At 50.8% G+C, this 12,017-nt stretch overlaps 1 protein-coding gene across 7 annotated transcripts; it reads right to left on the reverse strand.

Annotated features, from left to right (window-relative positions):
* Positions 1–13: 13 nt before the first annotated feature.
* Positions 14–8,165, reverse strand: KCTD17 (potassium channel tetramerization domain containing 17). 7 transcript variants are annotated; one of them, XM_069807307.1, is made up of 7 exons: positions 7,073–8,165; positions 6,350–6,458; positions 4,513–4,604; positions 3,469–3,564; positions 2,991–3,116; positions 1,664–1,876; positions 14–755 (listed from the first exon to the last, which is right to left on the reverse strand). In XM_069807307.1, exons 1-6 carry the CDS (start codon positions 7,283–7,285, stop codon positions 1,697–1,699), a joined length of 816 nt encoding a protein of 271 aa, XP_069663408.1. In that variant the 5' UTR covers positions 7,286–8,165; the 3' UTR covers positions 14–755; positions 1,664–1,696. The 7 variants fall into 7 exon arrangements, with proteins under 7 accessions (XP_069663408.1, XP_069663412.1, XP_069663410.1 ...); XM_069807311.1 differs by lacking the exon at positions 1,664–1,876 and adding an exon at positions 2,135–2,351 and having other exon boundaries at positions 14–665; XM_069807309.1 differs by lacking the exon at positions 1,664–1,876 and adding an exon at positions 2,135–2,351 and having other exon boundaries at positions 7,073–8,163.
* Between the last annotated feature and the right edge of the window lie 3,852 nt (positions 8,166–12,017).

A 12,017-nucleotide genomic window follows, 5' to 3' on the forward strand; every position in this document is an offset into this window, starting at 1 on the left:
GAGAGGCGGCAAGGAGGAACAGACTGTGAACTTTATTCAGGAGTTACAACCTGGTGTCCTCGGACATAGCAGTGAAGCAAACGCCCCGCTCCCCGAGACCGGGATCTCCTGGTGCTACCTGTCACGACATCGGGTGCCAGCGTGTTCCCGGTACGCGGGCAGCACGCCTGTCTCCTCCTCACCCTGCCAACACAGGGCTGCTTTGGGGGACAAGGGAAGGAGGCACCAAGGAGCATGATACCCAGCGCAGGGACACCCCAGGAGCAGTGCAGGTGGCCCAGAAAAGGGCTGTGGCTCTGCACTTGCCCTCTGGCCACAAGCCCAGACCAGCTGCCTGCAACAGCCAAAGGGCAAGGACTGGTCCTTCCTCAGCTGCCACCACTGACTCGGGGTCCCAGTCGCATCCAGGGTGTTCAGAAGGGACCGCAGGCTGCAGTGGCTGATCGCTGATGTCCCCAGCAGGGGCCACTGTGACATTAAGGAAAGCCAGGCTGCTAGGCATGGGAGGGGGCCATGGGCTCCAGCCCCTCGAACAGCCCAGGGGCTCCATGGATCATCTACCCTTCTCCAGGGCTGGAGGTTCAGGCCTCCCAGGTGAGTTTGTAAAAAAGAATGGCTGCGTGTGAAGCGTGAAGTGTCACTGTGAGGCAGGGGGCTGCCGTACACTGCAGTACAAAAATAAAGATATAAACAAGAAATGAAAAGGCCGGAGTGGAGTGTCGGGATCACATCCTCAGACCTCTGGCTTGCAACAGCTAGAGAAGGAGAGAGAAGGAGAGAAAGCAAATCAACGGCAGGAATAAAAAGCGATTGAGCATGGAAGGGAGAGTGAGAAACAGGAAGAGGGAAATGACAGAGGAAATGAGAATGGAAGAAAAAGAAAAGAGATGAGGAGTGAGGGTGGGAGAACAGAGAAAAAGGAAGAAAAAGGCTGCACGATTAACATACACTGACTTTTAAGAGAATAACACTCAGGTCCCACAACCATGGACAAGGAGGCTCTCGAACAGAGGGAGAGACAAATGTCAGCCAGCTAACAAGATCCCTCCACCAGGACGGAGAGTGGCACTGAGCACCTCCAGTTTAACAAGACCCCCACCGTTTTCCAGTACAAGAGAGGATGCTCCTTCTAAACCTTTCTGTACCCAGCCCCATGCACGCCAGGAGGCAGAGCACAGAGGCTCAATTCGCACACAGCTGTGAGAACATCTGGAGCAGGGACCAGCCGCTTCTGCTTTGCCTTCGCCACCCTCTCCCACTGCGCTCTCGCCCTGGCAGAGGCGGTGGGGGAAAAGCCCAGGGAAGCGAGAGCGGGGAGGGGAAAATAACAGGCTGCCTTCTGCAAACTGCTCTCAGGCTGGCAGGCAAAGGAGCTGCGGACAGCAGTCTGGAGAAGCGATCTGGCATGCATGTCAGGCAGCCACATGGCAGACTTCCCCCGCTTCCCCGTGCCACCCCTGCCTGCTTTGCATTCATTTCCACCCCTCTTCATTTCTGCCAGCTGTGCTCTCCTTTCTGCTGCCAGAGCCTCTGGTCTGGAGCCGTAGGGCCTGCTTGGCAGGTAAAGGCACACATAGGATGAGAATTGGAAAAGCTACCTTAGGGATGAGTCAACCTCCCCTCCCTCCTTCCCCTCCCCAAGCTCTACAAACCAGGGCCATACCCACAAGAGGGAAGTGAGTCACTCATGCAGAGCTCAGGCTGGCGGGAGCTGAGAGTGCGGACAGGTAACATACCTGCAGAGGAGGAAAAGTGAGGAGCAGAGAGAGACAGGGGCCCCGGCAGGGACCACTCTGAGCCCTGGGGGTTGAAAGAGAGCAGAGGGAAGGATGCTGGAGGCTGGGGAGTGGGGCAGAGTGGGAGGTAGGGGACAGTGCTGGGATGGACACGGAGGGGAGCAGGAGGGAGGGTCCGGAGGAAGGAAGAGTTTAGTGCAATCCCGAATAGACGGACAGTCTGCAAATAAAAATATAACCGTAAATAAACCAAACAGTTTAAAATACAAAGCAGCAGCCACGGTAACAGCTCTCCCCCGTCAGCTTTATCTCCAGAGAGACTCCTGCTCCTGGAGAGTACTGCCCCGAAACCCCATATCTGCCCTAGTCCTTCCCTGCAGCTAGCTGTGAGCTCTCACCAGAAAGGTGGACGGGTCTATGCTTGGGGGGGTATTTTTATCATTTTCCTCAAGGATTTGCTGCACCTTTCTCCTCTGCTTCTGCTTCTGCCTCTGCCTCCTCCTCCACCTCCTGCTCCTCCTCTTCCAGGTCCTCCTCTGTGCTCTGTGGCCCAGCATGCAGGACAAAGGGAAGAAACAGTGGAGATACTTGCAAGATGAGCCATGGCAGTTCTTTCTGACACACAAAGGAATAAAGCAATGGTCATGACACTGGAATAAAAAGGGACCTTCCCCCATGGCCAAGACAGCTCTAGGTCAGGGAGCAAAGAGACTTGTCTTCCTCTGGAGCATCACGTCCAGGGCTACCTAATCCACTTACAAGTGCTGTGATCACACTGCCAACAACTGCCATCAGTTGCTAGTGCTCCTTCCTGTATCCTACGTGTCTACGGGATGTCAGGCACTGCCACGCTTTTCTGTCCTTCCCTCAAAAGGGGAGAAGGTGATCTCCTGCCCCTTTAGGCTGGGACTCAGCAAAAGGAAAGAGAACGCTGCAAAACCTTCAGGGAAATCACAGCCTAGAGGCAGAGTGATGCACACAGCATGGTCATGAGGAGGCACGAGGGGGATGTTAGAGTAGCATGAGAAGTGCCAGGATCACTTGCTAAAGCCATTTGCCACACACTCTCAACACACACACTCCTCCATTCGGGCAATGGGTATATGCCACGGTGCTGAACACCAGGACAAGCCCCTGTATTTCACCACCGAGATGACCCACAGTCACAGTGGAGAGAGGAAAGAAAGAAGGAGCAAACAAGAGTGAAGGATCTCATAGGCAACGGGAGCAGGGCCATAGCAAAGTTGGTCTCACCTTGGCTTTGTGGCTGGGCTCAGAGCTCAGGCCATTGGGGGAGCTGTAAAGCTCTTTGGAGACCACGCACAGGAACTCTGTCTGATCCTCATTCCCGTAGTTATAGGATGAGCCAATGTTCACAAGCTAGAAAAGGCGACAGCAAGAATCACAAGCACATGTTATTGCAAACATCCACTCCACCTGGGGAGCAAGGCAGAAGGCCCCATCACGCAGCATGGAGTCCAATCCATACCCTCAACAGAAAGGCGTCAAGCTGAGGAGGCACCACAGATCAGCCAGGATGCAAAACAGCTTAGCCTCAGACAATGTCCTCTAAACCTCTAGAGAAGAGGCAAGAGAGAGACAGTGTGACAGCACCATCAGTGACTGACCCGATATTCTCTGAGAGGCAAGGTGCCTTGCCCAGGGACTGTATGATATCCATGATCTTCTCCCCCAAAAGACAACTCCCCACCCTCCTCTACCTTCTCCATACCTGCTCAAAGCGCCATCCATCCGACATAGTGGACACCATCTGAGTGAGCTCCTCTTCCTGGCACTGTAGCACGCGGTAGACGTGCTTAGGAGGCACCTGACAGCAAAATTGCACGGCGTGTTGACAACGGTCAGATGCTAAAGACTGTCGCCCTCCTGCAGAATGAAGTGGTAGTACCCCTCCTTGGCAGACCTGTCCTCTTCCCCATGTCCCAGGTTAAAGGGGAGTGAAAACCACAACCCAACTTTCTGCTATGCTTTCACGGGGAGCAAGCACAATGGTATCTCTTCTGGAGAGGCGAGACTGAGCTGAGTGCTGCCTGCATTGTCCTCAGAAGATATTGGGCTTTTTCAGTGGGGAGTTGCATTTGTCGTTACAAAGTCATTTGTGCAAATGCCACAAATGTTGATGGGGTTTTGCCAGCACAAAGTAACTGTGTTGCTGGAGGCTTACAACCTGAGGCAGACATGACGAAAAGTGAGATTATCAGCCAACGCTCCCAGAAGACAGGTTTTAAAAGGTTATTGCCAAGACAAGGTGTGACTGTGCCACAGGATTGATCCCTTGTGCCTCACTGTCTGCATTTAACTCTTCCACAGACACCTCTTCACCTCTTCCCTCCAGGTTTCTCTATAGGTATCCCCATGCTCTTCCTTGTGATTACACCCCCAGGACTCCCCACACCAGAGCCCTCCTCTCCATGACACCTTTGTTCTCCTCACAAACATTCTTCCATATCCCACAGCAACCAGCTGCCTTCTTCCAAAAGCCAGAGGAGCTGATTTGGTTTCAGGGGCTACACCTAGCATTACTTCTGGGGATGCAAAGCAAGCCTGTAACTTGTTTATTGTAACTAAAATGGTGGTAGCCTGTCCCCTGCAAGATTTTGCTATGTAGACATTAGCACATAAACTCTTGATTAGTTGCTTCTTTCCATTCCTTGCTGCTTCTCCCAAGTCTACTCTCCCTAGACTCACCTCTCCCTTCCCACATTCCCTCCTTCACCCACCCCACTCTATCTTTCCTTGCCATTTCTCTCCATACCTGAGTTACTGTGTAGTCCTTCTCCTCCAGTCGATCCTTGATTATTCGGATTAAAGGACCAATGTTATAGAACTCAGCTTCTTCTAGGACCCCTGAGAAAGACAGACAGAAGGACCACAAAGACAGAAAGTTAACAGCCCATCTTTGGGTTTTGGCTTGCAAAAGATCAGTTCTGAGCTTCCCAAAGTCCATAGGGAGAAATGACACCGCAGCCTCACTTTTTAACAGGTTTCTGTTGCTTGAAACTCTTACTGCAGAGAATTGAACCCTGGCTCTCTGCATTGCATTTCTAAAGCTCACCCCAGTTTCCTTATGCTGCCCGCTACTACAGAAACAGGCACTGCCAGTGAAGGCTTGTGCCGAGGACTGCTAATACCTTTCCCAGCTAACTGGCCAAGGAGAATAAATGTAGGCTCCAGCCTCTCTCAATAACTACTAATTATGACCTTGTTCAGGCCCTCTACTTAAGGCAGAGAACCACAACTTGTTCTGACCTTGTCACCAGAAGACCCTGGAAAATCCCAACTTTCTTCCTGGGCCAGTTGGAGTTGCACCCACCTTGCAGCCCCATATGACTTCAGATGATCTTTGGCTCTCTCCCCTCTGCTTCACCTCAAAACAGGTAAATGGAGAAGTGTTTTGGTTTTTTTCTCTATGGTGTCTGCATCCATCACCTCTCCTGAGACTCACTTGTTTGCTAACAGGTCCTCAGGGAAAGGGAGGTGGGTTCCCGGAGAGTCAGCGAGGGAAAAGCGGCTAGGAGCCAACACTCCCATGTCCCCAGGGCAGCACCCAGACAGTGCAGGTGGGGAGATTAATCCTTCACTACATGACACACTCAGACCTCTTCCAAGTCCCTCATTCAGCTGTGAATCGTCTAAAGGGTTAGTTTTATGCCAGCTTGAGTGTCTGCCACAGGAACAAAAGTCAGCGTTAAGCTATGAACAGGACTCCTACTTATGCTTCAGATTTGACGTTAAAGCCTGTGGATGCACTCTGTCTGGATGAACTCTGAACCTCAGGATTACAAGAAATGTCAAGTAGGAGACACCTCAGAATTGTGTTTATTACAATTCTTTACCATTACTTAGATATATTTTTGGAATTGTAACTCATAAGATGATTCTGAAGAAAACTTTCCTTGCATTAGGTAAAAATATGTAAGAGAGAGAGGCAAGAAGACTAATGAACATGCAGAAATTGTGCTTGGCAAGGGCTGGACAGCACAGCCTGTCTTTGGAATTGGTTCCTTGTCAGACTCTAGCATCCAAAAAATAACGAGACATTGGGGACTGCTGGCTGGTAGCACCATGATGTTACTGAGTTATCCTGTTGGATCCCCTGTCAACCTCAAATGAGGGATTGGTTTGTCTGGCTTGCTCCACTGGAATTGCTGCAGTCCACAACCCATCAGAGCACTAGTAGCATACATTGCATATCACTGATTAATGATGGTCTTTAGTACGGTCAGTAGAAGAGATGAGCTTGGTTTTGTTTGGTCTTCTGGGTTTTCATTCCTAATTAGAAACACTCAGTCATTAACAGAAAACTCAGTCACAGACCCTGGTTGAAAGTGGATCAGGAACAAGTAAAAAATGGTTTATTGAGGCTGAGAGATCTTGCCTACTTCTGTCTTGGTGACATCTCTGCTGAACGAACAGTCGCGGAGCCACAAGACCTGTAGGATGCCTGCCTCACCTACTCTGAACCCCTTTAGTAAAGGAAAAATTGGTATGCTTTCCAAAAGCTGCAGGGATAGCCCTCTCAAATTCCCCCACATCAACCTCCAGAAGGAGAATGAGAGATAAGTGGGAAGTTTCTGAGCTCCAACACTCACCCTCTGCAGCCATATCTTTATCCAGGACCAGCTTCCCATGACGGAGGAAATTCAGGATGGGTCCAAAGTAAGTGGGGTCCCGGTCTATTAGGTATGCACCAGTCTCATCCTAGCAACAGAGATAGACCACAAGGAGAAAAACCCCATGGGAAACTTATAACCAACCCTCAAATGCTCCAGACTATAAGAAAATACAAACCTAAGCAAAAATGTCCGCTATTTCTAAGACTCCTCGGAAACCATGGGCCCCTGAGGGTCCTTAGCCAAGTCAGCCCAGCTTGGGTTTTAATCCTGTATTGGTAAGCTCAGCGTGCCCACCTCAGCATGGACCAACCCAGCTGAGCAAGCCAAAAAAATAGGCCTCGGTCTCCTTCTGCAACTCTGCGTACAGGCCTGGTGTGAGAGGGCAGAGAGCCCCTTTTAGGGGACAAGACTGAGTCAGGCAGATCCAGCTGGGAGGCAGACCCAGGGGATGTGGGGAGAGGACCGGTGGAGGGGAGACGGCATCTCTTTTCCCCAGCTCAGGAAGACTGATGCCAGGCTACAACACAGCAAGGTGGGATCTGGCAAGGGAAAATTCTTCCCGGGAGAGGGGAGGGAAAGAGCATGCATTTTTCATTCAGTTACTCCTGCAGCCGTCAGGTTCTGGCTTCATCCCTGCATCCCTCCAGCCCTCCCCATCCTCGGTGGGGCACGGTACGGGAGGCAACCCAGCTGCCTTACCCGGTCCGACTGCAGCTCCTCGCCCTGGCACAAGCGACACAGGAAAGATTTCTGCTCCCGACACAGGGTCTGCCTGGTGGTGAGGAAGACTGTGCCCCCCACGTTGAGCCTCACCCACTTGGCGTGGGTGCCAGCGGGTGACGGGATGTCCCAGGTGCAGCGTAGCCCCACGGCACCCTGCATCTCCTCCCTGCCCTCCATCCTCATCCTCATCCTCCCCCCCCCCCCGCCTCCCAGCGTGCAGGGATTGCCGCAGGTGCTGCCTGCAGGAGAATGCCGGGATCTGTAGTTTATCTGCCTCTGCCTCCACAGCAGCCGTGTTTCCTGGGGGCCAGGGTCCTCCCTGTGACCACCAAGGGAATCCTGAGGGGAGGAAGGATGCTCTGGGCCGGAGGATATTGCTGCGGCTATTGGGGGGGGGGGGGTGGGTGTAAAACTACAGCTCCACAGCACTGACGCTCCCTGGCTTTTCCCCTATTCCCATTTTCACTAACCAAAGGCTGGCCAGCATTTCGGAGGTGCAGGGTATTATGCAAGAATCCTTGGCATTTATTCCCATAGATATCCTCTCTGGCTCATTAAAAGGTTCTGGGAACTGTAGTTTCCAGGGACATGTACAAAAGGGTGCTGGGAACTGTAGTTTTCCCAGCCCGCTGTCCCTGCAATGAGGATGCTGTAATGAAGGGGGCTGCACTGTACTACATGACCCCAGCCCTGCAGCTGGTAGTGTGCCTGCTTCCAGTCCTGGGTCTTGCCTGCAAGATTCCTCAGAGTCGGGAAGAACAACCTGCTCCCTGGCAGTCAGCAGATTAAGCCCGTCAGCACGGCACTCCACAGCTTTCCCTTCAGGAGATCCATTACCCAGGGCTCACAGCTCAGTGCTGCATCAGTTGCCACACTGTTCTTACCGCAAAATGTGCAGACAGTTGCCTTCTTGCTAACATATGTAGGGACACTTCTGGGAACTGTATCCTGGATTTGCATGAAGTGCTGGCAGGGGGCAGGAATAATTTTTCTTCCAGCTCGGCAGAGTTGCTGACTCAGCAAACTTCCCCGCCCTGCTCCGTGCTGCCCTAGCAGCACAAACCATGCCAGACAGAACCCCTGCATCCTTCCCTTGTGCTCCCACCATCCCTGTTTGTGTCTGGGCAACAGAGCGCTCAGATTTTAACTTAGCTCCATGCGGAGTTTTACCTCTGCCCCAGGCACATATCACCCGCTGAGGCCGATGTACCAATCCTGCTGTACCGAATCTAACCCTGCCTCTGCCACTCGATCCTGCCGGCCCCAGCTTGGACCTCGGCAACTCATGCCCCATGGTACTCTGTTCAAATGCACTCCTTGGCACGGACACAACCCGAACGAGTTCTCTCTCCAGCGGCTCTGCTTTTCCCACTCCCCCTTAAGCACAGCTGTGCTTGCCAGCAGCTCGAGCATATTAGGAATGGAAAGGAAAGGCTGATGTTTCACCTGAATGTGGCCCAATGCCTTCTTTCACCTAAGCAACTTTCTGGCTCTTCCTTGCCAGGGCAATGCAGCACTGCAGAGACACCGTGGTGCCTTGCAGATACTTTATTTTCTTGCAGCTGGATCTTTGTGCCTTCTGAGGTGGGGTTTTACTGGGGGAAGCAGGTGTATAAAAAGATACATTATGTTTTGCTCTTTCCTTTTCTTCTCGTCCTTCCCTCTTCTTTTACTTACAACTTACTTCCTTTTATCATTACAGGACATAAAGGCAGCGTCACCCTTCCCCCAAATAACCCAGGATTTCCTTCACAAAGACAGTATAAGTGTGTACTTTGCTCATTCCGTGGAGGAGTGCAAAGGGGAGGAGGGGAAGAGAGCGTAACATGGATAAAGCTTTCAAGATTGCTGACCTCCAGCTAATTTAAGCACAGGAACAATTCAGCTGCTGCAGGGTGTAAATTCAAATAACTCTGGATCTCCTTGAATTTATACCAGGAGCTGGCCAGCACTAGAGTGACCAAGAACAGGGAAAGGATGAAAAATTATTTTTGCCTGCCTATAAGGAGCAGACTTTGGCCCAAATTAGTGCCCAGCCCTTGGACCAGTCTTCACTGAGCAGTGGTGTGCATCAAAGATGCTCAGACTAACACTGACCTGAGCTGAAGCATCACAAAGTGCAACACAGCTCTGGGCTGTGGGACTGTTGCCCTCCTACCTCTGGCTCCAAGTCAAACCATGGCAAATCTGAGAGCTCTGCCCTGCACTCTGGTGTGCAAGGGATGCAGGACCCTATCTGTAGTAGCCGCAGCTCTAGTAGAGCATTAGGGTGAGGGCTGTGGCTCTCCGATATGAATGCAGTAGTTGGGTGGCAGCTTATAGCCCCTTATCTCCCCCTCCAAGAAATCTGTCCTGCCTCAGTTTTCTTCCTTTTTCTATCAAGGGTTCACCCTGTCTCCCTTTCCTCCCCTCACAGCCCCTCAGCCTCTTGCTCCTTTTTAGGTCCACCTCTTGTTCTTGACACCTTCCCCACATGCCATTGCTGCTCATGGGTCAGGGATGGTATTCAGAGCGTACCTTCTTCCATCAACACCAGCCTCCATCCAGTGCTTCAAGTCTTGCTCACCCCAGGGCCATGGTATGAAGGGTTAGTTGGTAAACCTAAAGAGGCGTACTATGAGTAAGGAGAGGTCAAGGTACACCACTCCCATTCCCAGAGCCTTCTTTTCTGCAACATACAGCACAAAATTTATTGAAACCCCCCCCAGGCCAGGGTGTTCCCCATAGTAAGTGAAAATCCTCTTTAGGAAGCAGTCAGTCCGAGGTGAATTACCAACTGAAATGCTATGATGAGTCCAGGGTGTGGGCTACGTACAGGCCTGATTTGCACACCATCACCAGACATAGTTCTGAGATGCAACTAGCATGCCCTTGTTAAGGTCCATTAAAATTAAGCAATAGGACAGAGGAGAAATAAACTTAAATAATCCAATGGCTGTTCCTCCTGCTTTGATGATAACTATATATATGTCCTGGTTTTGGCTGGGATAGAGTTAATTTTCTTTCTAGTAGCTAGTATAGTGTTATGTTTTGGATTTAGTATGAGAATAATGTTGATAACACACTGATGTTTTCAGTTGCTGCTAAGTAGTGTTTAGAACAAGTCACGGATTTTTCAGCTTCTCATGCCCATCCAGCAAGAAGGCTGGAGGGGCACAAGAAGCTGGGAGGGGACACAGCCAGGGCAGCTGACCCACACTGGCCAAAGGGGTATTCCATACCATGTGACATCATGCCCAGTATATAAACTGGGGGGAGTTGGCCTGGGGGGATCACTGCTTGGGAACTAACTGGGCATCAGTCAGTGAGTGGTGAGCAATTGCATTGTGCACCACTTGTTTTGTATGTTCCAGTTCTTTTATTATTATTGTTTTTGTTTGTTATTATTGTTATTTTCTTCCTTTCTGGCCTATTAAACTGTCTTTATTTCAACCCACGAGTTTTACTTTTTTTTCCCCCGATTCTCTCCCCCATCCCACAGGGTGGTGGTGGGGATGTGAGCAAGCAGCTATGTGGTGCTTAGTTGCTGGCTGGGGTTAAACCACAATATAAAACACATGCACAGAAACAGAAAGACAAGAGCAAGCAAGAGTTTACACAGGGCAGTGTGACAGTGTAATTCTGTATAGCCCTGCTGCGTACCCAGTTAAATCACAGGGACAATTGCACAGACAGACTGTGGGCAGGAAAAACTGGGCAGCCACTGAGTAGATAGGTGATGGGGCTGAACAAGAGTTGAGGAAAACAGAGCAGGGGGTAAACTGAGAGTTTCTTGGTTCAGCAGCCAGCAAGCCTGCAGTTGCAAACCTGCAGAAAGGTACACACACTGCAGTGCTCTGTACATACCTTGCAGCCTGATGAGTCAGCTGGGTACATGGGATATGATGCATCGCTAACACTGCGGAGCTGCTCTTAAGGAATTGTTGCCTTGTGGAGTGGCAGTGGGAGCAGGGATCACTGTGTGTTGGCACAGACAATGTCACCACTCTAGCAGGCTGGGAACATGTGTCTGGGATTAAACCTGTGCAGTCATTTAGTTAATGAACACACTGTGGCATGAGGCACCAGAGAAGAAACTGTCTCCTCTCTCTTCTCTATAGAAGTGGGGAGGGGAGGACAAGTAATGCTTTTGACATTTTGCCATTAAGCCAACAGTGAACTGGGCAAAGAAAACTCCCTACACTGGACTTTGGGGTAGGAGGAAGACAGTTCACTTGTAGCCAACAGAGCCCAGCTTGACTGCCAGCTGAGCCAGTCATATTGGAGCAGGAAGAGAAAGGCCCCATGCCATGCAGGTGAGCTAATCTTTCTCCAGCTCCTTGTGCTTCATGCGGTCTGTGATCAACGTACCTGCATTCAAAATAGTGTGTAAAGTCTGTGTGTACATGTGCATCACTCAGCAGCTCTGCTGGAAGAGTGCTGGGAGGAGGAGAGAGAACAGTCATGTAGCACGCAGTTACGAGCTGGGACCAGTAGAGATGGGAGGAACAAGAAAAGCCCCTGCAGGTAATAGCAATTACCATTGCTCATGCAGTGGTCATTAGTGCGAAAGGACAGCAGTGCTGGCAGAAGAAGGGCTGCTTTGGAATTTGGGGAAGTTTGCAGGGGAACAAAAGGTTTGCTGGCAAGTGAAGTGTGAAATAGTGCAACCTGACTGCTAGGCAGCAGTAGGGAAGGAAAAGGAATGCAGGGGACAAAGACAGCATGTGAGAAACAAGGGACTGTTGGATTACTTTTGGAGAACCATTGACCAGACTGTTTTCACAGAGTCCAAAACTACTTTAGGACAAAAGTATTGCAGATAGTCAATATACCACTAAAGAGTTTACATGCTGCCCTGGGATTCTCAAATTTATATAGAGCTGTAATAGCCCCACTCTCAAGTTAGCCACAGGTCAATGTGACCCTCATCCTACATCAG

Source organism: Haliaeetus albicilla, chromosome 19 (assembly GCF_947461875.1).
Source record: "Haliaeetus albicilla chromosome 19, bHalAlb1.1, whole genome shotgun sequence".
Lineage (NCBI taxonomy): Eukaryota > Metazoa > Chordata > Aves > Accipitriformes > Accipitridae > Haliaeetus > Haliaeetus albicilla.